Raw genomic sequence first — 22,394 nt, forward strand, 5'->3', positions numbered from 1 at the left:
AAAATCGTACAGTTGATGTTGATGCGGTCATGGTAAACAAAACAAAAAAAAAAAAAGGGGGGGGGGGGAGCTTCCGCCGGCCTCAGCCTGAGATTGAGCTATCCCTCCATCTTTGTCATTGGGCGAGGTTATCAGAGATTGGGGAAACTTCTGCTAGGTTGTGAATCTAAATAGACGTTTTTTTTTTTTTTTTTTTTTTTAAGCATCGGAAGCGTCGGTATGCATTCGTAAAATTGGAGCACTCACTGAGCACGTAACGGCCCACCAATGCCAAGCGAGGTGACATCGATATTTCAGACACGCGTGAGCAAGGCCTATACCGACCTGACGCGAGAAGCGAGGTGAAGGCAGTTAAATCCGCGTGTTAGATGCACCGATTGCGTTGAAAAAAAAAAAAACTGCACAACTAAACAAACAAACTTGTATTCGGCATGTCTTTTCGTGAGCTTATGCTTACACCGAATGTCAATCACGTTCCTGACAAGGATGTTTTTCGCGGTATTACGTTGCGTACTGCACACCGCACATCGAGAGACCGACGCGCGGGACCGTATATCGATCAAAACTGTGTTGTCTGTTACAGAAGCATGGATATGTTGAGGTGGGTATAAAAATGAGCCTTGCCCATCTTCTTCTTTCTGGGGTTTTACGTGCCAAAACCAGTTCTGATTATGAGGCACGCCGTAGTGGAGGGCTCCGGGTTAATTTTGACCACCTGGGGTTCTTTAACGTGCGCTACAATGCAAGCACACGGGCGTTTTTGCATTTCGCCTCCATCGAAATGCGGCCGCCGCGGCCGGGATTCGATCCCGCGACCTCGTGCTCAGCAGCGCAACGCCTTAGCTGACTGAGCCACCCCGGCGGGTGCCCCTCTCTGGCGACCATACTGATTTGAACCACGTGGGCTCCTCGGCAGAAAAAATCGGGGAAAAATACCTTGCCCCGCCTTACACTTAGCACAAGTTGCGCAATTGCTACTTCCTCCGTTCATTCGACGCATCAGATCATTTTTTAACGTGGCCTCCAGTAGACGAAGCTGTTTAGCATATTTTGTATTGTTTTATAGTTGCAGCGGTGAGATGAACCGACAGTAAGACTGCTGCCTTCGCTGCTCTCACTGCAGATGGTTGTAACAATTGCGATTGTATTCACAAATTCTGTAGACGGTGGCGCCGCCGCGCAGTTTTCCTTCGAAACGGCGTATCGATGGTCGGTCTGCGCAGCACGAGTGACTGCAGCGCTTTGGGGCGAGGAAGAAAGCTCCAGAATGCCGAGTAGCATTGCAGTTCTGCAACGCGAGACGTTCCTTTATAGGCACACTAATGTAATAGCGGAGGCTAGCAAAATTCGAATATCTCGGAAAGCGCGTCTGCTGGGCATGGTTGATGTGTTCAGCGCCCCTGAAGCAAAGGATACATCACAACAGCATCGCACACATTACCCTCCTTCACAATGTCGCCAAACTTCGGAAGCTCCGGAAGTAATGGTTCCGTTCTTAATCCCGACGTGTCAAAAGACCCGCAGCGGTTATGCATTTTCTTGTCGGTAGTATCTTCCATTTCATTTTCTTTTTATTCCTCAAAGACATGCAAGTGACTGGGGAAGGAACTCAAGCCTAGAAGAGATATCTAACCAGTGCAGACGATGGTATGTTCAACGTGGAATCCAGGGTATGAACCCTAGTTCCTCCAGATTACGGTGCACGGATGCTTTACCAAGGGGCTATCGCAGTGCTTTTCTTTATCTCTCTCTCAACGAGTGTCTGAGTTCAGGGTTGTGACTGAGGTGTTCTCCCCGAGCGGTTAAAAGAAAAAGCACAGTAACATGCCCCGGGACGCCTGTACCGATTTTTACCGGTGTGGGCCCGGTGGCAGTGCTTATCGAACCGACGAACTTCCACTACGCAGCAACGGCTTTCTGCGGGACCAGAGCAGACTCAGACCATTCAATGGCGTTCGTATTGTGTCTCCAGTGCTACACCACCTTAGAGGGTGAGAAGCACTCTCGTGCTGATCACCTTCTGCCAGCCTTGTAGTGCCAGAAGGGCCTGAGAAGGCCTACTACAAGGGCCAAGCACAGCCGTGACTGCCCGCGAAGAAGCCTGAGAACTTTTGCAAAGGGCTGTAGGTCACAAACTGCAATGCCGGAGAAAGCTTCTCACGTTATTTTTAAATTATTAATATGATTTACTTTTATGTAATGTATTATAATGATGCAACACAAATGAGCACCTACTCGCTAAAGCAAGCCAATCGCCGAGTTGTCCCGCCTAGGCCGGGTCTAGGTGTCAGCGTGCGTACGTGGATGTGCCAACAACACAATATGTGTCTCTGCATGCGCACACCCTTCATCTCGATGACGACAAGGGCAACAAGACACCGCGAGTTTACTCTTCTTGGGCGGTACCCCAAAAGCGCGAGCACATTCATTTCTCGACGACGAGCGACAGAGAAAATGCGCGCAGGAAGAATAAGAAGAAAGCCATCCTGACACCGTGCGTGGTCGGTGATTACAGACGCGCTGGCGTTCCCCAGACAAACAGCTGCATACTCTCCCAACACCGGCGATATTCCTTCCTCGTTCCGCTTGCGCGCTACGTGCGTACAGACACTTTGCATTCGCGCAGGTCCTGTCCTTTTGTTGTTTCTTCGCAGCTGGTGCCAGTCATAGGCAGCTTATGCGCCTAATACGTGTCTGCTTTTCCCCCGCGCTGCAGTACTTCGATGGTGGCAGCGGCACAGCTGGCCAGGCGTTAGTGATGCCTACCTGGCGTCCTTTAGAGCACTGGTTAGTGTGGCAAAGACACCCCCCAACCATCGTTTTTTTTTTTTTTTTCTCACATTTCATCTGCAGCGGAAAACACGCTCCTGTACGGTTGCGAACACGCACTCCTTGCGCACTTCATGGAGTGGTCAGGAGCTTTATGTGTGACGCCCTTTCGCCGCGGTATAAAAAAAAAAAAAACACACAGACACACACAAAAGACAATGTATTTTCGTCCTTTTTGTACCACACAAGACTGGCGTATTTTCTTGTACAAACCATTGGACAGCTCTATTTTTGCTTTTTGTTTGACCAATGTTTCATCATGGCAAGCGGGGCACACAAATCCGGTTAGTGCCGAGCTTGTCGCCGCTCGGATTTTCCCATTTTATGCGTTCAGATACTTCCTCCGAGAGCCATCGGCAGGTGCATACTGGCTAGCGGCTCGAAGGCAGCCAAGGCGGCACCCTGCATGCACCCCTAACGTGGTAATCCCGCGTAGAACAGTAAGGGAAAGAATGTGCCTCGAGTCCACTACAGCGCATATGACTGTTGATGACCGAGCATCAGGCCTCGGGATGTGTAATCGCGCAGAAACGTTGCAAGAAACGGTTTGATGAAACCTGGGTATCACCCCATATTTCGCGCGTTGACGTGCCTTCGCGATTCTTCCGCCTAACTGTTCGACCTTAACCCTCCTCCTACCTTGCGCCTACCTCTTTTTCACAGCTCGAACGTTTACGACACAGAAAATGCGTGGCGCGTTTCCTTCCTCGTACACTGCGACAGCCGTCGTGGCTAATTGATTTCGAATGCGCCCTTCGTCCAGCTTAAATATTATGCGCGCCTGAGTATCTTTCTTTTTTCTTTCTATTCCATGACTCAGTGAGGGAAACCAGTGTTGCCTTCTCGGACGCTTACATGGGACGGCCGCGAAACGAAACGTCGGGCCGTATACACACATATCGTGAGCCCCATGTGTGTTCCTCGTAAAACGTTAAGACCTCGAAAACGTAATCCGGGAGACACGTGCGCGCATAAAGCGACGCCGCCGCAATTGCATGCCGGCGGCACAGTATATAGCGTTTCCACGTGGACAGGACACCGAGGAGGACAATCTGTCCTTTAATTTTTCGTTTTCCTCCACCCCTAAGGTCCGCCGATATATGTATACTACCTACGTGCAAGGCGTCGCGCATAGCGCGCTGCTACCTTGAAGGCGAAAAAGAAAACAGAAAAGGAGGAAAGAGTGGAGCTCCTCGGTGCGTCCGCTCGCCGATCGTGAATTTCTACGCGACGATTGAGGAAGTGCCGTCGGAACGCGCACCCCCCTTCCTCCGGCATGCCGCCCAGCGATTGATCGCCGCGTGCAAGCGGAGAGCCCTTCCTCGCGCCACGGACTGACTCAACGCCGCCGCGTCGTTCTCATCACGAGACCGCTGTTGGCTGAGCGCCAGAAAGCGATCCACACGCGGTATGGCCCCACCACCAAACTCCATCCATCTCCTCTCTCCTATACTGTCGCCAGTTTACTGCGCTCTCGAGGACGCAGCTGAGAGGTCCACCTATTCGATGGACTCGCGTGTGGGACACTCTGGGCTTCCATTTCTTTTTTTTTCTTTTTTTTGTTTATTTCTCCGTCTAGCGCAATAATGAACTCACTGTCTACGTGCAGCTTTACACGTGCGAAGCCTGTCGGAACCACGAGTGTGATCCAAATAGCTGGCCGTGTGAAAAAAAAAAAAAAAAAAAAAAAAGACTTGCATCACGCTGTGCCGTGGTGCTCAGGGTATTAGGTCCAAGGTTGTCGAGAGGCCGAACTAAAGCCCGATGTTCGAGAATGCGAAATCCGCTGGATAGCGGACAACAAATGCGATAACTCATTGCGTTAGTACGTGCATCACAAAAGGCCTGCATACGTTTGTTTGCCCCTTTTGGTCATTTTTTTTTTACTACATATGCCTTGTAGTAAATCGCCAGAATTAAAGAAAAATAAAATAAATAACTGAGTCAGTCTATTTTAGCGAGAGGTGGCGACGCCGCCGCGTCGACGCAAAAGAAGAATGCCGCGGGGGTTCAACACAATGCCCGAAGAAACGTCTTTCGCCTTGGGTGCGTTCGGGGAGGAGTGACCGTCTTTTGAGAGTCGAGATAATGTAACCGTTGAGGGGTCAGGCTAACGCCAGAGTATAACGGGAGCACCGGTATGACTCCGCTTCAACCGACTGTATTCGTTCGCTCCAATTCGGTCGCGTGCATCGCATTTCGGCTGCAGCGTTCTCTACATCAGCCCAGCGTGCGCGTGGAGGCAGCGACGGGCCCTTCAGCGGCTTCGGGTGCGCGTACCAAAGCTGCTTTTTGCTTTGCAACGCACAATCCGACACGAATTCGGTGGTGATGCTAATCCCTGCCACGGCTTCGAAATGCGCTAAAAAAAATAAAAACGAAAGAACTTATTCAGGACCGTCTATCTAAAGTGAGCGCGCTTCGAGCACCGAGATTCAGGCTGACCATTCTGGGCTGGTATCCTCATTTTCTATCCCCGCTGTTCCATCAAACATCAAACTAACTACAATGAAAGAGCTGCATCTGCTACCTTAACGTTACAAAAAAAAAAAAAAAAAAAACTGAAGTTCGCATTGAGCAAACAAAAATTTCACGTTAGGCCCCAACGGGAGCCTAATCAATACGCAACCAGCTCGTTTACGTCGAGCCCTAATTATTATTTCATGACAGGTAAGAAGTACGCACTGCTAAAGGACCGCATTTGGCTCATTTGTATCACACGATAATCCCTGATAAGTTAGGGCGGTGGCGCGAAGAACGTTGACCAAACATGACAGCATTTCGTTTCCTCTTTTGCGCCTTTGTGTCTGTAATAACTAGGTCAGGTTTTTTTTAAACTCTTACACATACAATGTCAGTAATATACACACATATATATATATATATATATATATATATATATATATATATATATATATATAGAAGTACGATTTTAATATAGATGAAGAGGGTTTACGTGAAGTTAATGGTCAATGCGAAACATTCCTAGCACGTTCGCACTTCGCGCGGGAGGTGTGTGAATCGGCCGGCCCTTCGCATCGTGAGAATCGGCTGCGACCGAGTCGCAAGGGCGTTTCGTTTTCTTTCGTCTTTTTCTTTCGAAAAGCAGTTATTCCTTATGCGAGCCGCCTTCACACGTGGATTCCCGGAAAGGAAAACGGCTGCATAAAATGTATCGAGCTCAGTGTAACGAAACAAAACATAAAAAATGCGTGACTGGAAACTACTGCGCCACCGTTCTGCGACCCCCTACAAGCCCCGCTCCATAGCTGGCTCTCGCGGCTAACGTGGTGTCGGCCACGACTGCATCGACAGGCTCGCGCATCGTCAGTAAGACAGAATTGAGCTGGTATTCAATATTCGCGCGTGTTCTTCATGTCTGCCCGATAGACTAGTCTATAATACGCATATGAGCACGGTTTCCTAATTTCTCCCTTATTTTGCTTCTTGGGGCGGAGATGTGACTGCCACACTCTTTTTGTTTTTCTTTTTCACGAGAAAGCAGGGCATCTATGCAGAAAGCGAAGATGAATTTCAATAGTTGAAATGACGTCAGCGTTTTACTGAAGCGATAGACCAACGGCAATGCCTTAGTAGTTCAGTTCTGCTGAGAACACGTTGGTCTCATTTCCCGCCACGGCGAGCGCCGTCTGTTTGTCGCGAAACAATAAACTAAAAGTACCCTTACAAACTTTGGTGCACCTCCGAAATGCCGTGCACTGACGCCACCCCTCTCGGAATCTACGTTGGGCACAAGACGCCGCCGCGAACTGCCACGCTCTAAAGCGCGAAGAGCGCGTAACAGGCACGCTGAAACACCGCGAAGCGCTCGGTATAGTTCTTTCTGGAATCTGCTGCTTACGTTCGCAGCGCACGCTCGCCCGTGAAACATTGCGGGCCACCACCGTGACTGCGCTCCACGAAGCGCCAGTGCAGCTAACGTGGCCGCGCATCGAAGCAAACCCGCGCAGCCACGGCCGGACGCGTTTATTCCGGCCATGGCGCAGGTGCGGTGATTCTCGGAAGTGAGGTTGCGTGCTATCTCCACGGAGCGCAGCCGCATGCACGTTCGCGTGCCACGCAATGTTTTGCGGCCGGGTGTAGTATACTTTGTGAGCAGCACACGATCCACTGCATGACTACTGATGGACTACTGAGGGTGCCAATTGGACGCTTCCATTTGCTTATCTGACTTCTGAGCTCTTGAGTTAAGAGCTATAGCTTCAGTTCTTGTAGTGCGTTGTTTACTTTGTTCTGTTTTTTTTTCTCTAGATTGGTTTCAGCCCATGTAATAATAACTTTTAAAACCTCTGCGCATTGCCGCAGCAACACGAGTTTGATGCCCTATGATAGGAAGCTTTTGTTCATCGTATGGCGAAGGCGAAGCTAACAATGAATAGGTTGGTGTGACGGCGACAACTTGACGATGGCGTGAAGGACGGAGGGAAACAGGCATAGCTAGTTTCGAGCCTTCAACTGCTGTCGCAATAAAAATCAGCTCAAGAAGGAGGCTACATGCGGAACTCACAGCTGGAGTTTCCGCTATCTTGGAATCAACGAATAAATGTCTTTTTTTTTTTTTTCCCCTCAAGGTTGGCACCGTGCTCACTTGGTAATCAGCCTCCATTATTTCGTCACAGCTCTCGCAGCTCTTGCGGTTGGCGACATTTATTCGGCCTCGTCATCCATCTTTGTCTCGCGTGAATACGGAAACATTCACTCTCATTCGGTGGTCTTTGCGACTATTTCGTCATCTGTTGTATTTCTCCCATTGTTACCGGGCGGCATTGTCTTTGCGCTCGGATAAGAGGTACGAGGTTGTCGGAGAAAGCAAAACCGGAAAGTGCTTGGGGAAAACAGTCCCAAACGCTAATTTGCTTGCAATTGAAAATGTGAATCATGAGACGCACACTCCCTCACGACGCAGCCTCTCTCTTGTCGGTGTTGTTTCTTACTTTGTCAGAATGTATACGCACAACATTGTGAAAATTTGTCGTTTTTCTTTCTTGTTTGTTTTCTTTTTTTTAATTATACTATTACCAGCCTTTCGCAGACCTATTATAACGTAAGAGCAGTCTAGTGCATTTACTAAAGCAAGCCTGAATTTCCATGCACACCTAACACGCTTCATTCGTGGCAACCTGCGTTAGGTTTGCAAAATTGATGAGCATATGTAAATGATTTACTGATCAATTTACTACTTCATCCCCAGCTACTCGGTCCTGGCAGCCCTTTAAACAATATTATCGGCGATGGCGTTATATGCTTAACAAATTAACGGCGTCATCATTTATTGCGAAAACCTGTACGTTAAAATTGCTGCAGTCTCACCCGTTGCCGTTTACATTCGTACAAGTCTACGGTGCGCAGATTTTTCCAGCTGCTGTTTAAGACTGTAGGCAGAGCTCATTGGGGCCGACCTTACACGTTGTATAACCTGGGCCTGGGGCCCAGTACCTGAAGAACCTGTGAGTGCTCCGCCCTCCCGTCTACAGTGAATGCTGGCCGCCTACTGTGGCTATTTCCAGGGAGAGAGGCCACGCAGAAGTGCTTAAAGTGGCCGGGAGGTGGACAGGCCAGCCTACAGACTGCGAGTGGTCAATTGTGAAAAATACAATCCACTGGACACTTATGCAGTTTCTTTGCGAAGAAGGCCTGCACGCATTGATTTACCTATACTGTGTGGCCAACAGCGCGCCGACAAAAAAAAAAAAAAAAAAGAAATTTCGAACCATTACGCGTTCGAGCGTCGAACCCACAACAAGCAAATTACAAGCAACCGTTTCTCCTTCGGTCGAACTTGTACGCTGCGCAATAAGAGGAAGGAGTTGGTACAAGTGTACATATTTAAGCGTAGGGCCCGAACTACGCTTCATCATCTGTTTACTCCGCGCTGCAGCTAAAGGCATGTAACAAGTGGCCGAAACCAAGAACAATGCTATTTGCATTACCGAAATAAAGCGGCAGGTTGGCCTGAGCTGCTAACGGACCATTTTAACAAAACTCGGAACAGGATAGGGCGGAGAACACCAGTATATATGCGTAGCGTGTCGGCTGTCGGTCGAACTAATCCGCGGTACCGTTCGTTTCAGACCAGATCTGAAACCAATCGAGGTGTGCCGAGTGCTCTCACGATGGCCTGTGAAACGGTCCCTTTTTGAGCGACCATGCGTTATGTGTGCCTGATGTCTTTCGCCTCTGGAAAGCGCATGCCCGATTTACCCGACCCTAATATTAAGGACCGTGCCTCCACTCATGAGTGCATCATGAGGCGCGGGAGTAAGCCGCTCTCAGTGGTTCGATTCCACGAAGTATTGTATGCGGAGCGGGAGCCAGTGGGAACAGCGTCGCCGCTGTCATGACAGCGGTGTCCGAAGGTCGCGCACGTCCACCGGCCGGCGAGCACCGCACAGAATTCTCAAGTTGGGGACCCCCGACAGGTTGTTTTATCGTGCTGCTGTGCACTCAACTATATACTCATTAGCGAACCGGAAACATTCGCTTTCTAAGTGGTGAGCACGCCTTTATGGTCCCCTTGTTCGAATCGGCAACACGTATAACCAGAGAAAGAAAAAAGAACGACGTGCACAGAGTCTATGTCCTGTAGAGTATAGGCAAAGGTTTGGAAAAGGAACCGCAGGAGTTGGGAATGAGACTGACATTGTTATATTTGCTAGTTCCAATGATCACTGTTGTGTCAGAGTGCGTTTTTTTACCTCTACATCTCTCTTGTGAGAGATGGAGAGAGATGGGAAAAAAAATTAGAACTAGTGAAAGAAAGATAGAAAGAAAGTTTGGAAGGAAAACAATATCAAGGAAAACAATATGCCACACTGGCCAGCGCTCTCTTATTTAATTCAAATATTTGCGCGCAAATATTCAATTGATCGATTAAAGGCTATTGATGATTGGGATATCGATTCAGGGACCTAGAAACAATGCAATACTGCAAAACATTGTGCGAATATACAAGCGCTACCGAATGTATACGCGGGAGGCTCATTACGCTCCAGCACTTCTTTTTTCTCTTATATCCCACCAACTTGAGATACTGACGTTTATAGCGGCGTTCTTGCACGCATTTACCATTCTTGCTCCACGAACCTGAAGAAGGTTATTGTCCAAATCAAGCCAGCAACGTTATTCAAGTTCAATCTATACTTCGTTGGCTACGCTCTGATACGAGTGAGACGATTGATTGCACGCGTTTTCAACAGAGGTTACTGCAGGGAAATGGGCAGCATTCAAGGAAGAAGGAGTCATTCATTCATTACACAGTCATTCTCTTGACTGTGAAACTCATTTACAACAGATGCCGCCTTCTTCTCAGGCAAAACTTCTTCGCGACGCACCACACATCGTTCCCCTCGGAACTCTGAAATGCATGGACAGATGCCACAACTCTCAGAGCCCATGTTCATGGGGTGCAAAAGCCCGCCCAAGTTACCAAGCGCCAAAGATGCGCGATATACCGCAGTGATTGGCGAGCCCAGCTCCCTATATATACAGGAGCCCAAGTTCCAATCCCGATGTCGGTCGGTCGGGGAGAGCTTTCTTTCACTTCGTCATATATTGAGGGCGAGGATGAGGAGGCGATCTAACGACGACGATCGTCGTCGTAACGTAAAGAAAGAGCAGACACAGGAATACCAATATCGATCGAGCGTTAAGCCGCTGTCGCAATAAAAAACACTAATAATGAGCAGTTGAAATTTCTGATACCTTTACGCGCAGGCTGGAATTTGTAGGATAACATGCACAACTGCAAGTACGTCCCACTACATCCGGCTGCACGCTTAGGCTGCTAGAACATTCAACATATTCGCGGTCTTTCCCGTTCAAAATCCCCCACGTGATTTCGAAGCCCTACGAACGCTTGACCTGCGCCGCGCCCCGCTTAGGTGAACTCCGGCTTATAATGAGCTGGGAGAGTGCACTATTACTGTTACACCGAGCATTACTTAGTAACAGCAGGTCTAGGTTCTTTTAGCCGTGACATCACCAAGGAAGGTCGACAGCTCGCACGCTTCATTTTGGAACGCGGGAAGTGCTGCCACTTTAGCAGGCAATTATTTCGGAACATTACATATCGCAAAACATGGGATACATTTCGAGATATATTTTATTAAATAGGCACATTACCGTCGACTTAATATTTACGTTTTCTCGAGCTTTGACGCAGGCTAGCTGGTACATGTCGGAGTTGAAACAGCGCGAAGGAACTGAACAAGCAAGAACACGACCGACAAAGCGCTGTTGTTTCTGTTCTTGCTTGTCCCGACTCCGACTGCCTTTTCTCGCGTGCGCGTCTGTATTTGCGCCATCACTGCCACAATAATTGGCACTTGCTGGCCCTAAAAATGCTTCGCCACTATAGTTCACTACATTCTTGTTAACCGTTTTCTATAGCAGCTTAATAAAACATTTTAGCTGATTCCAGCGGATTTAGACGTCCTTTTAACGAATCATGGAAGGAAATAGTAGCGACAGTGAGCCCCGTGGGTGACCTTTAACGCGGCCATTCATGTGTATGTGTGTTCCTTTTTTTTTTTTTTTTTGATAGCACGGACTTAATTCGTGCGTCGACGGTCATTGATGACGTCACAGAGCGCTTGGGCGTCCCGTTATTTAGGAGACGTTCCACGCACGCGGCCCGACATGTTGGCGTTGCCGCTCGGTTGCCTTTCTCCTCGTCTTCGAATTCCAAAAACACAAATGACAGCAGGAAGGCCACAGTGGCGCCATCTCTCTGAGCCAACGCACATCGCGAGCGACTTCCTCCTCCCCGCGTCACCTGTTACGCCCGCCCTTCAACGTTGGCACGTCACTCCAGACGTTCTTCAGACCAGAGGCCAAGAGGGGAGGTCGTGGTTGGGGCAAGAAGGACTGCGTCTACGCGCGGAAAATGTGTGCCATCTAGCGATTACCTGCGCAACTAACGCTTCGGGCCGGAAGGCGGAAAACAATTGGTCCCAGGAAGAGAAGGCACGAAAGAGATAGGCGCAGCGCAGGGTCATTTGGCGGCCGGCAGAGTGCGCCCTTAACAACGACTTGCGCTCGTAATCTTGGTCATCGTTTCATCTCCCGCTGAACGAATTAGCTTTGATGCCTCACTAAACTTGCGCAACCGACACTTCATGCATGTCCTGGGCTATTATAGTGTTACTTTTACGCGTGTGAACAAGGAAGAGAGCTCATATACCTACGTTAATAAGCAGGTCAGAAAGTGCTTTCGCCACGCTTGATGCTCGGTAGTCTGTATGTTTGAAACACGTAAGCCATGTAGGTTGCACAGCTTCACATTGCCGGAAGTTCTTCACTTTCACTAAAATCTGCCTATGCGTCGTATCTGGTTCACATTGACGCAAAGAATAAGTCGTTGCACAAGATGAACAAAAAAGCTTAGATGTGTAATGCAAGTTATTTTGCAGATATGCCCACTGCTTTACTTTGGGCCTCTTTCTCACTCTTTTGTTTTATGTGGACATATCACACTTGTACTGCCCACCACCAAGCATGCGAAACGACCGGCTTGGCTCCGCTGTAGGAGCGTGTGCGCGCACTTATTGGTTGCGCCGGAGGTTATTGATAGATGGCGCCGCAAAATACTATATCGATGTCCCCAAACTCGAGCGTTGCTATCATGAGCCGCGAGGGGAAGAGGGCAACAAGGAAATAATTGACGAAACCTTTGGGGTTTTTCCCTCTGGTGCCCTAATAGGCTCGATGCGAGACGAAGAAAACGAGTAAGAAAAGCAACACAGGAAGGTATCAATTCTTCTAACGCTCTGCACTTCATTAAGCGGTCAGATTCGGACGTACCAGAAAGCCGGAAGATAGAAAGCCAAAAAAGAAATAGATTAAAAAAAGTCCATGTTACAGCACAATTAGCCTTGCAGCTAGGCCCGATTGCAAAAGTTTGTCGATTCGCTGCATGGACGCTTAGGAGGACGCGTGGAATGAACAGAACGCTCGCAACGCGTTACCTGCACGTTCTTTGTCAAATGAACGTATGTATATATATATATATATATATATATATATATATATATATATATATTTCTAACGATTCCACGGTTCTCCGTTTCATCGAACCGTATACATTTCGCATATATCTGGCGCACAAACCGTAACCTTTACTACCATTGTGGCGATGCTGGAATGCCGCACGCGCTGCCCGAACGCTCAGCTGCCTTTCGAACATGTCGCAAGGTATGCCACGGATTTGCACGAATATCGATTTGTCGGCGTTGTTATGGGGGTATCTCTACTCTGACATACATTTGTATATTCGTTTGATTTGCAGGAGCAGCGGCCGCAGCAATCGCTACCGAAAAGTCGGTCACACCATACTATGAAACAGCAAGATGGGAAAGACCAAAAGAAAAACGAAAAAAATTGAAGCAAAGTGTCTCCGGACAATATACGGCCAAGCGAACTGCGCCTCTGGGTGTCATTTCAGTTTCCTGGAGCGAATGATAAGGAGACGAAACGCAAACTACGTGCCGTACATACTGGGCCTCATTGCGCAATACGCAGATGCGGAAGATATTCAATTGAGATCCAGATACGCAGGGACCTCTCCTGGCTGGTGTAGGTCGCGGACAACAAGATTAAGTGAGTGAGGAAGTGAAGCAGAAAAAAAAAGGAAGCTGGACGCCTGTGGCGTGCTGTTTGATGTTTGATAAAGCCGCGTTCAGACCCGAGTCGCTATAATGCGCAGTGTGCGCTCAAGCGTCGTGCGAATGCCAATTCCTAACACTGAATCAATTAACACGAGTGGTAACGTCGCTAGCCATGGCGCAGTTACGACAGATGGAATGCTAACCATGACATAACACAGCGGCGTCATCTGCGTATATGGTATCAGTTGATGGGGGGGAGGTGTTCCCAGTTCCATCTTGTTTACTCTAATTTACTACACTTACCCAACTCTGTCTGAGTACAAGAGCTTCAGGTTGCAATAGCTTTGGAGGGCAGCCGAATTACACATTTGCGCAATATTGCTTATTTCCGTTTCCTTTCTTGCGCGCCTTTTTTCAGCTGCTTTCAAACGCTTTTTATACCTGTTTTTTTTGTGTGTCCCTATATCTACGGTTTGTCCCTAATTCAATTCCCCCAGAGCGGGTCAGCAAACATGGTGCTCTTTGGGATAACTTCTCTACATTCTCTTCTATTCTCTCTCTCTCGCTCTATTCGTCTCAGGGAGCTATAGCGATTCAGGCTTTTAATTTTATTAAGCGTCTCATTCTCTCATTCATTTTTCGTTCATTTAATGGAGCACTAGCAATATATTTTAAAGTTGAAGTAATGATGTCCTTGAATTCGCTTCTACGCATGTGCACCTTCAACTCTATTTGATTGACGGGGTTTAACATTCCAAAGCAACATTGGGGCTATGGGAGACGCCGTAGTGGAGGGTTTCAATGCAGTGTTGACCACTCGTGTTCTTTAAACGTCGGCCCAAACCACGGTGCACGAGTTTTCTTGCGTTCCGCCAGCCTCGGAATGCGTCCGCCGCGGTCGGGTATGGAACTCGAGACTTCGGGCTCACCAGTACAACCTTCATCACGAGTATTAACACTGAAGTGAAACTAGAAAACATCCGAATGTGAAAAATGTTTATGTATATATAGTAAGGATCGAGTGGGGCGGGTGGCTGGCCTGAAACCGAAGCACCCCGCAACGTATACGGAAACGCCCATAGACACCGCGTGAAGAAGACAAGCTTTGCTTTAGGGACGTTTGGTCTAGTTTAGCGAGTTGTTGGTTGGGATGGTGGGGCAACCGTAACCAGAGGACAGCAGGCCACCTGCCAATCATCATCTTCCAGTTAGAGAGGAGCATTGCGACATGAGGGGGATACGGATGACGGAATCCAAACAGGGAAGGCTACGCGCAATAAAAGAGGACGTAGTAACTTGTATGTATCGTATTTCCATGGCATTGTAGCGCCGGAAGAAAATGAGGTTCGATACTACGACTACTACCTTAGTAGCTATTCATCAAAGCGGAAAAATAAGCTCCCCTATGCCAGTACGTTTTGTTTTTTTCTATTCGCCAGTGTATTATTCATGCCCCCAGTGTATAGGGTAGCAAGCCGGACGTTCATCTGGTTAACCTCCCTGCCCAGTTTTCCCCTTGCTTTCTCTCTCGCTATCTCTCTAAATTTGGAGTTCAAGGCAGATAGATCCGGTGCCTCTGCTACTCAGGTTTTGCGCGACAGGTCTCTCTTGCTCTCTATCTCATGCATTCGTGGGGGTTGGCGGTGGTACTTTGCCTGTTGGGGCTTCAGCTCCCTTGACAATATCTTTAGGAGCACCATTTTGTTTTTTATTTTTTTGTACCACCTTTGCACTCCTTGCACTATCTGAAGAACTACTTATCTCGAAAATGACTCGCTAACTGCGATCTATCCTGCAGGACCCTTCATTGTTCTACGCTCTGCTTCTCCCAGAGTCGTGCGGAATTAAGCAAACTAACTATAGTATGTCGGGGAAAAACATGAAAGAATCGAAAATTTGCAAGCAACAAGCAAACCAACATATATATATATATATATATATATATATATATATATATATATATATATATATATATATATATATATATATATATATATATCCCTCTCGCGCACAAGAAATTGGACAGGGATCACGAAGATGTGCTTCGTTCCGGCGCATGGCTCGCTCGCGGCACTGGCGTGCCTTGCCTGTTTCACCAAGAGCAGCCGCCATAAAGCGTGGCCACCAAATGTGGCGACGAGGCCAAGCGAAGTCCGACCAACTTTAGTGAAATGCAGTTGGGCTTTGGCCGTGTCAGTCAGCAAACCCGTGAACTTCTGTGCCTTCTGTGAACTTCATGGGTTCTTTCCATCGCTTGCACATGTCTACGGAGCTGTGCATGTCCGCGCTTGTTCTTGCGCTCGTCTCCTGCGCCTTCCGTTACTTGCGTGAGGAACATCGAATGCGTGTGTGCTCTTATGTTTTCAGGAGGGACAGGGAAGCGTTGAAGTATAGAAACACTCGCCGCCACGGGCGCTGACTAACAACTGAAAGTTTATTGTGCACTGTTATATGAAACATGCCAAAGTGCAAGAATGGACGCAGCGAACGAAAATAAATAAATGCGCACGCCTGTATCTCGGGTCTGACGTGACCATAGCGAAGTTCTTTTTTCATATAAATCTAGCTAAGGTGTGCTAACGCGCGTCTTTGTAAGTTCGGCAATCCATTCCGCTCCCATAATAGCCGTTTGTCGTTTCACAACTCCTTCTAACAATTAGCGCTTTTCTTTCTTTCTTTTTTTTTTCTAGATAGTGGCGCGCTGCCACAACATTGACAAAAAGATCGCAGCTATCAATTCACGTTTCTTAACCGCGAGGTACTGATTCGGCATTTGCGCAGTGGTTCATGCGCGCTTTTAATCTCTGTCTCTCTCTCTCTTTTGTTTTATTTTCATTTTATTTTTTTCGTGACAGCAGACCACTCGAATACGGTGAGGCAAACAGAGGCACTTTGCAGCGCGTTCTGTGAACGCAGCGAAGGCTGATTTCAACGTGACAACCGGCAGTGTTGCTTAGGCTAAATTGCGCTTTTTATTATTGTTATTTATTTTTGAAATGTTCAAGTTTCGCGGGACCACAGCGACGACAGAGGTAATGCTTTCTGCGTTGCCTCTCGTAGGGAGGCGTTGCGCTATGTCGATTCATGCGTCCATCTCGTAATAATGTATACGCTTGTAGGCGCCTCCCGCAGACCCGGCCGCGGCGGCCGCATTTCGATGGAGGCGAAATGCAAAAACGCCCGTGTGCTTGCGTTGTAGTGCACGTTAAGGAACCACAGATGGTCAGAATTAATCCGGAGACCTGCACTACGGCGTGCCTCATAATCAGAACTGGTTTTGGCGCGTAAAACCCCAGAAAGAAGAAGAAGGAGCTTCCCGCAGCAGAAACGTGTTGCCAGTCTAGGGAGAAAACGCTTCGACTCTCAGCCCTGTCGTTTTCCCCCTTAATGGCGCGCGATTTCTGGCACCGCTTTCCGTAGCTAATTACTAGGAAACTGACTTTGCCGGCCTGTCGGAAACGAACGACAACACGAATGCCCATAGCGTCAACAGACCAAATTGATACCCCAAGCACGGAGCGCTCGTAAGGAAATAGCGCCGCGGGACGGTGACGCATGCGCGTAGCATGTGCCCTTTATTTTTTATGAAAAAAAATTTTTTTCTGATCATCAGGGTTTGACGTCCCAATGCAACGCCGGGGCTATGATAGACGTCGTATGAGGCCGCCGTCACCACCCCGCGACGACCTCGTGGTCAGCAGCATAGCCATAGCCATAGCCACTGAGCCTCCGCGGAGAGTTCTGGTCATCTTATACCCAAATTGGGTAGTGTCGGTAGCTCTGATACTCGTCAGCATTTCCTCTACACAGACCACGATGGCAGAATGTTCCACAATGTTCCATTCTCTACAAGCATCGGTGCCACCATTCGGAGCTGAAAGCGTTTAGATTACAGGAACCGACTTGCGGAGTTCAGTAACAATTTTCGGCGCACGAGTGCTTCGTTTAGAAAGAAGTACTGCCCGAGAAGCCAAGTTGGGCACAATTCGGCGAATCGTGTTGTATGAGCAGCGTATAACAGATCGCCGGTCCGTTGGAGTTGTATTACCTCCCGATCCGTTTTCTTTGAATATACCGTCTGGTTTTTCCTTCCTTCTCTTTTCTGTCTTCTTTTCGCAGTCAAGGGTATCGATTCCTGCCTTGAAACCGCAATCACGGCCGTGTCACGCGGCACCAACTTTATGAAAACACGGCTGCTACGCGCTGCGCCAACATTTCCTCTAACTGCTTTCCCTCTTTTATATATATATATATATATATATATATATATATATATATATATATATATATATTTCTTCTTTTTTTTCCGTTGGCAACGTACGATGCCGGTTAGCACGCGCGGCAACATCGGAATAATCTCGGAACATTCTCTTCCTGCTGAAGCGGGCAGCTTAAATGCATACTGGCAATCGGCACGTTCCGTACGTCAGAGAGCATTCCCTTCCTCGTTCTGACCGACAACACGTGGCCAATGTCATCCGGGTTCCTGCCTTGTAGTTTTCAGCTATGCCTCTCCGCTATGAGCCGCAAACATTTTGTCCGACATTTCCTCTCGCGAAGGTGATGCACAAATTACTCAATTCTTTGTTTATATGTACATAATCTTCCTCGAGTCGACGGCTTCTCTTCTGGGCCTAGACAGTTATACACATATATAGGAGAAACGCGCGAGGCCGCGCTTCTCCTCTCCTTCTGTCTGCTTAGGACCATACGAATCGGCGTTCTGTTATACTGTGTTGCTGTGGAAAACTTGAGGTAAATAGTACGTCGACTAGTCTATTTCTCTATGTTATACAACAAAATATAAAGGAATAAAGATAACACCGAAATACATAAATGCTTTGTTATTTTTGAATTCCGCTCAAGTGACGAAATGAGAGCAGCGTATATAGAAGTTGTATTTCGAGGGTTCAAGAATTCCCAATGACCTGACAAATCATTTTCGATGTCTAAATAAAGCAAGACATCGTGAGACAGCTCGAAAATAAAACACTACACATATTCATAAGCGAGCGCATTTTTTATTGCACGCAGATTGGAGGCTTAGCAAGCAAACTGCTATCCAGTTTGAATTGGGTTGATTGCTACATTTTCACTAACTTTTTTTTCTCTCTCTCTCTCTCTTTCTGGAAGGGGAAAATTGAGGGGGGGGGGGAGCGTGGCAAAAGGCGGCATGTTGCCTGACAGCGACCAACCCCCTGTTAAGTGTGTTGACAGAAGTAGCTTCCGGGTCTCACGGTCTGACAAACTACAGCACAACGCAATGTAAAGTTACGTAGTATATAAAAGGAAAGTCCTGATCACGGAGCGGATCAACAAGCCCATAAGAGTGGCTTGTTGGGTGAGTTGGTACATTGGTAAGGGCATGCCAGCAAGCGGACGTAAAACCAGCGAAAATCAAAACGCAAGATACAGAGAAAGGAACAGGAAGATTGCTGTCTTGAATATGGTGTTTTGTTATATGGTTGCTGTCGGACGAAGGCGTTACCGTAGGCAAAGGGACTTTTCTGAACCAACTCCATATAACCTTTAAGAACCCTGGACTCGTGGCATACCGCGAACCTTCAGATTTTTTTTTTGTATAGTTGACTACGATGTCTGCCGAGCCGCGTATTTGTTACGTATCTTGGCATATTAAGAGAGCATGATCTACTGCGGTTATGCAGTCTCGTTTTAGTACACCTAAAAGGTTGCAAACAAAACAAGTTCCCAGTTTCCCTTTAAGCTAATTTTTATTCAATGTGGGGCCAGCGCAATTTGTCGGTAACGAACGCAGCTTATTATTATCATTATTATTATTATTATATTTTTTCCCTACAAACTTACCAAACACATCACACCATCGCGACCAGGGATCGGATGATAGATGCGGCAAGAGGCGAGCGTCAGAGCAAAGGCCAACGGGCCACTATGGCGCAACAAAGACTAGATAAGGTGCAAATGAAGCATTGTAGCTCGCCTACAGCAATTTACTTTTCGAAAGGGAGGATCTGACGTAAGACCTTGCACCTTGTCGGCGATGTGGCAACGTAATGGCGCACGCAAGGAAGCCATTCAGCGCCGCTCTTTTGTTAAGTGTGCAGTGTATATTCGAGGGCCCATAGAATTCCTTGAAGCGTTGCCACAGGATCGCAGGGGGTCTGTGATAGGGAGATGGGGCTATGATATTGCAGCACGCATTAATGCGTCTCTTTTGGAAGCGCCCAAACAAGATACGCTTCATTCACTTCACGTAATAGGCAGTTTAAGCAATAGTTTCCACTAACCGACTTGGCATAACCCCCCCCCCCCCCCCCCAAAAAAAAAAAAAAAAAGATAGCGCTCTTTTGTAGCCTTTTTTGCGTTCTTTTGGTATGCTTTTTGCGTACGCCTGGCCGATAGAGCCTGGTAACTTTGGGTCATCTATTTCTAAAACTCCCCAAGGCATGCCGACGCGTATTAAGTCCTACCTTTATCGTAAGGTAAAAAAGTAATTCTGACGTTTTACGTGACAAAGCCACCATCTGATTGTTTTGAATACTGGGGGATCTTTGACGTGCTCCTAAATCTTAGTACACGAGCGTTTTTACATTTCGCCCACACCGAAATGCGGCCGCCTAGGCCAAGATCGAACCAGCGACGTCGAGCTCAGCGAATTGTCGTCCACCCGAGAATAGGGTGAAGCTACAAAGAAAACACATGCTGGCTTCTAAGAGAAACCTGCATGAGTTTATTTTGTAGCCCTGCGCCCCCTTTCGTGTGTGGCATCTCTCAATGGCCATTTTCGACCGCTGTTCAAACGCTAGTCATTCCAGAAAGCCACACGCGCTCCTCTGCACTATTTGAAGGCGACAGACTTGAGTGCCCGACACTAGACATGCTGCGCCTTGTCTGGTCCACGTGATTGAGCTGAACTCATTCCATCTCTCTCTTTCACTTCCCCTCCCTACGCGTAGAGTAGTAAATTGGGCGAAGTCTAGTTAACCTATCCTAGTTTTCCTTCCTTCTCTCTCGCATTCTCTGTTCAGCAATACAGCTTCAAATTCGTCTTACATTAACCTATTATTACATTAACCTATTAGCAGTTCCGGAGCGCTCTGAAACGACCACTCGGAGAGGCTCAACAGCATCCCATTGTTACGCAGCAGGGTACTGTGGTCCGGTCACCCTCGATGGGCAATGTGATCAACATAACATCGAGGTACACTCCGACCACCATCCGCTGTGGTGCCCTGCCAGGTGACATTTGCGTGCACGCGCTGGCTAATCAGCGCTGGATGTGCGCAGGTTAACCAGGCAGATGAATGGAGATCTTCTGGGTCTTCGTGTAGCTATCTGAAACGTCCAGTCTACCGGACACAAATGTACGTACCGCCCTCACGCTTCTAGCCGCTGACCACCTAGGAAACATATAACGAGCACTGAATCAAGCTTTGTCACTGATTAAATTAATTTAAATAATCTGTAATTCTATTGGTTCATGTGGGAGATGGGAATGAGCAGTAAGGGTGGAGTCGGACCTCGCAACGTGGTTCGGTCAGCTATCACGTTGCTTGGTCATGACTGGGAAAACTCAAACTGTTTCTAACAAGAAATGTGCTGTGCTCAAAAAAAAAAAAAAGTTGGCCTCAAAAGGTACATCTGAGAGTGCACACCCTTTAGAACTGCAGTCCTAGAAAGCGCAGCATTAAGACTACGATCGCACACATTGGTCCCGAAAGTGCCGTAATATCTTACCGACATCTTCGAAGCAAGACGCGCGTCTATCCGAGATTTGGTGGGAACTCAAGCTGAAGAAGCTTAGTTCAACTGGAAGGGGCTGGGCCGGCTGGCTTCGGTAATAGACCCGAGTGGCGGCTGTCGGCGTGTGTTAGTCCAAGAGCGGAGTGGAGTGGTGGTCAGTGTGTCCACCGCTGCGCCTCTCTGTATAGCGTGCGCACCCGGAGACGACAAGGGAACACTGCGATACGTTCGCCTTCGATACGCGTTAACATATTTGGCAGAAGAGCTTCTAATTGAGGAAAAAAAATAATCTATGGAACCGACCACTACCACCACGAGTGCGCAAGCAAGCACGCGCCAAACGTGTAACGCTCACCACATGACCTCTCCTCCCCGTCACCCCTGCCTCCCCCCCCACCCCTCACCCTCAGCTCATCGGCAGTTCTCGAATGCCAGCGCTGCGAAATTCATTGCTAGAGCTTCCTTGGCGCTAGAAGCAAGAAGAGAACTGGGGAGAGGGGGACGCTCGATGCAAATTGGAGAGAGTTTACCGGAGGGTGAAAGGATTAAGGGAAGAAAGGGTCAGGTGGTGAGGAGGTTGAGACGGTAGACGAGCACTGACAGGGAAAAGAACAGCTGCTTGGCGCTAGCGGAGGGTGAATTGATCACGTCTGTAAACCCGCACGCGCGCGAACATCAATACACTGTCGACGGCGTCACGCCTTCGGAGTTACCATTTCCCCCACTGGCAGTAACGAAAGGCTTCGTCGGCAAGAACTTTTGACGCAGAATGCCCGCTGACATGAATATACGCTCGCCTCATCCGATTCCCGCTCGCTTGTCCCGGTGGACCGCGAGCGGTATCTCCGCTCCACAGTTAACTGCAAGAACACGACGTGCTTCATTTCAGTCGCTTCCACCCAATAACGAGCGAAGGTCATTAGCTGGTGCCATCCTGTCATTGCTACGTCAAAAAAGAGTGGCAATGACGAAATTGAGCCGGGTATTAGACGCGACAACGTATATGTTTTGTGCGCAACCGGTACAAGTAGAGTCGTCGCGAAGCACGAGTAAAATATTTTCCTCTTTCATAAATCTGTAATCCCGCCTCGTTCTCCTCTCTTTTCCCGCCAGTCTCTCAGCCTGCTGCCCATTTCGGAGATTAATGCGTGGATTTGAGGAGAGACCTAGGACAAGCCATTTATCACATGCGCCCCATAAAGTGTCGACGATCATCGT

General features: G+C 48.1%; 1 protein-coding gene across 5 annotated transcripts in view; it reads right to left on the bottom strand.

Annotated features, from left to right (window-relative positions):
* LOC119436898 (acyl-CoA Delta-9 desaturase-like) overlaps positions 1 to 22,394 on the bottom strand; it is a 129,977-nt gene that overhangs the window by 17,298 nt on the left and 90,285 nt on the right. The window contains exon 1 of one of the 5 annotated variants that reach the window (XM_037703936.2): positions 21,171 to 21,434. The exons of the other annotated variants lie outside the window; for them this stretch is intronic. Coding sequence (XP_037559864.1) covers positions 21,171 to 21,176 — 6 coding nt within the window. The 5' untranslated portion in view covers positions 21,177 to 21,434. Of the gene's footprint in view, positions 1 to 21,170; positions 21,435 to 22,394 lie in introns of those variants that run through there. 5 annotated transcript variants of the gene reach the window in all.

The sequence above is a fragment of the Dermacentor silvarum genome, chromosome 1, assembly GCF_013339745.2.
Source record: "Dermacentor silvarum isolate Dsil-2018 chromosome 1, BIME_Dsil_1.4, whole genome shotgun sequence".
Classification (NCBI taxonomy): Eukaryota; Metazoa; Arthropoda; class Arachnida; order Ixodida; family Ixodidae; genus Dermacentor; species Dermacentor silvarum.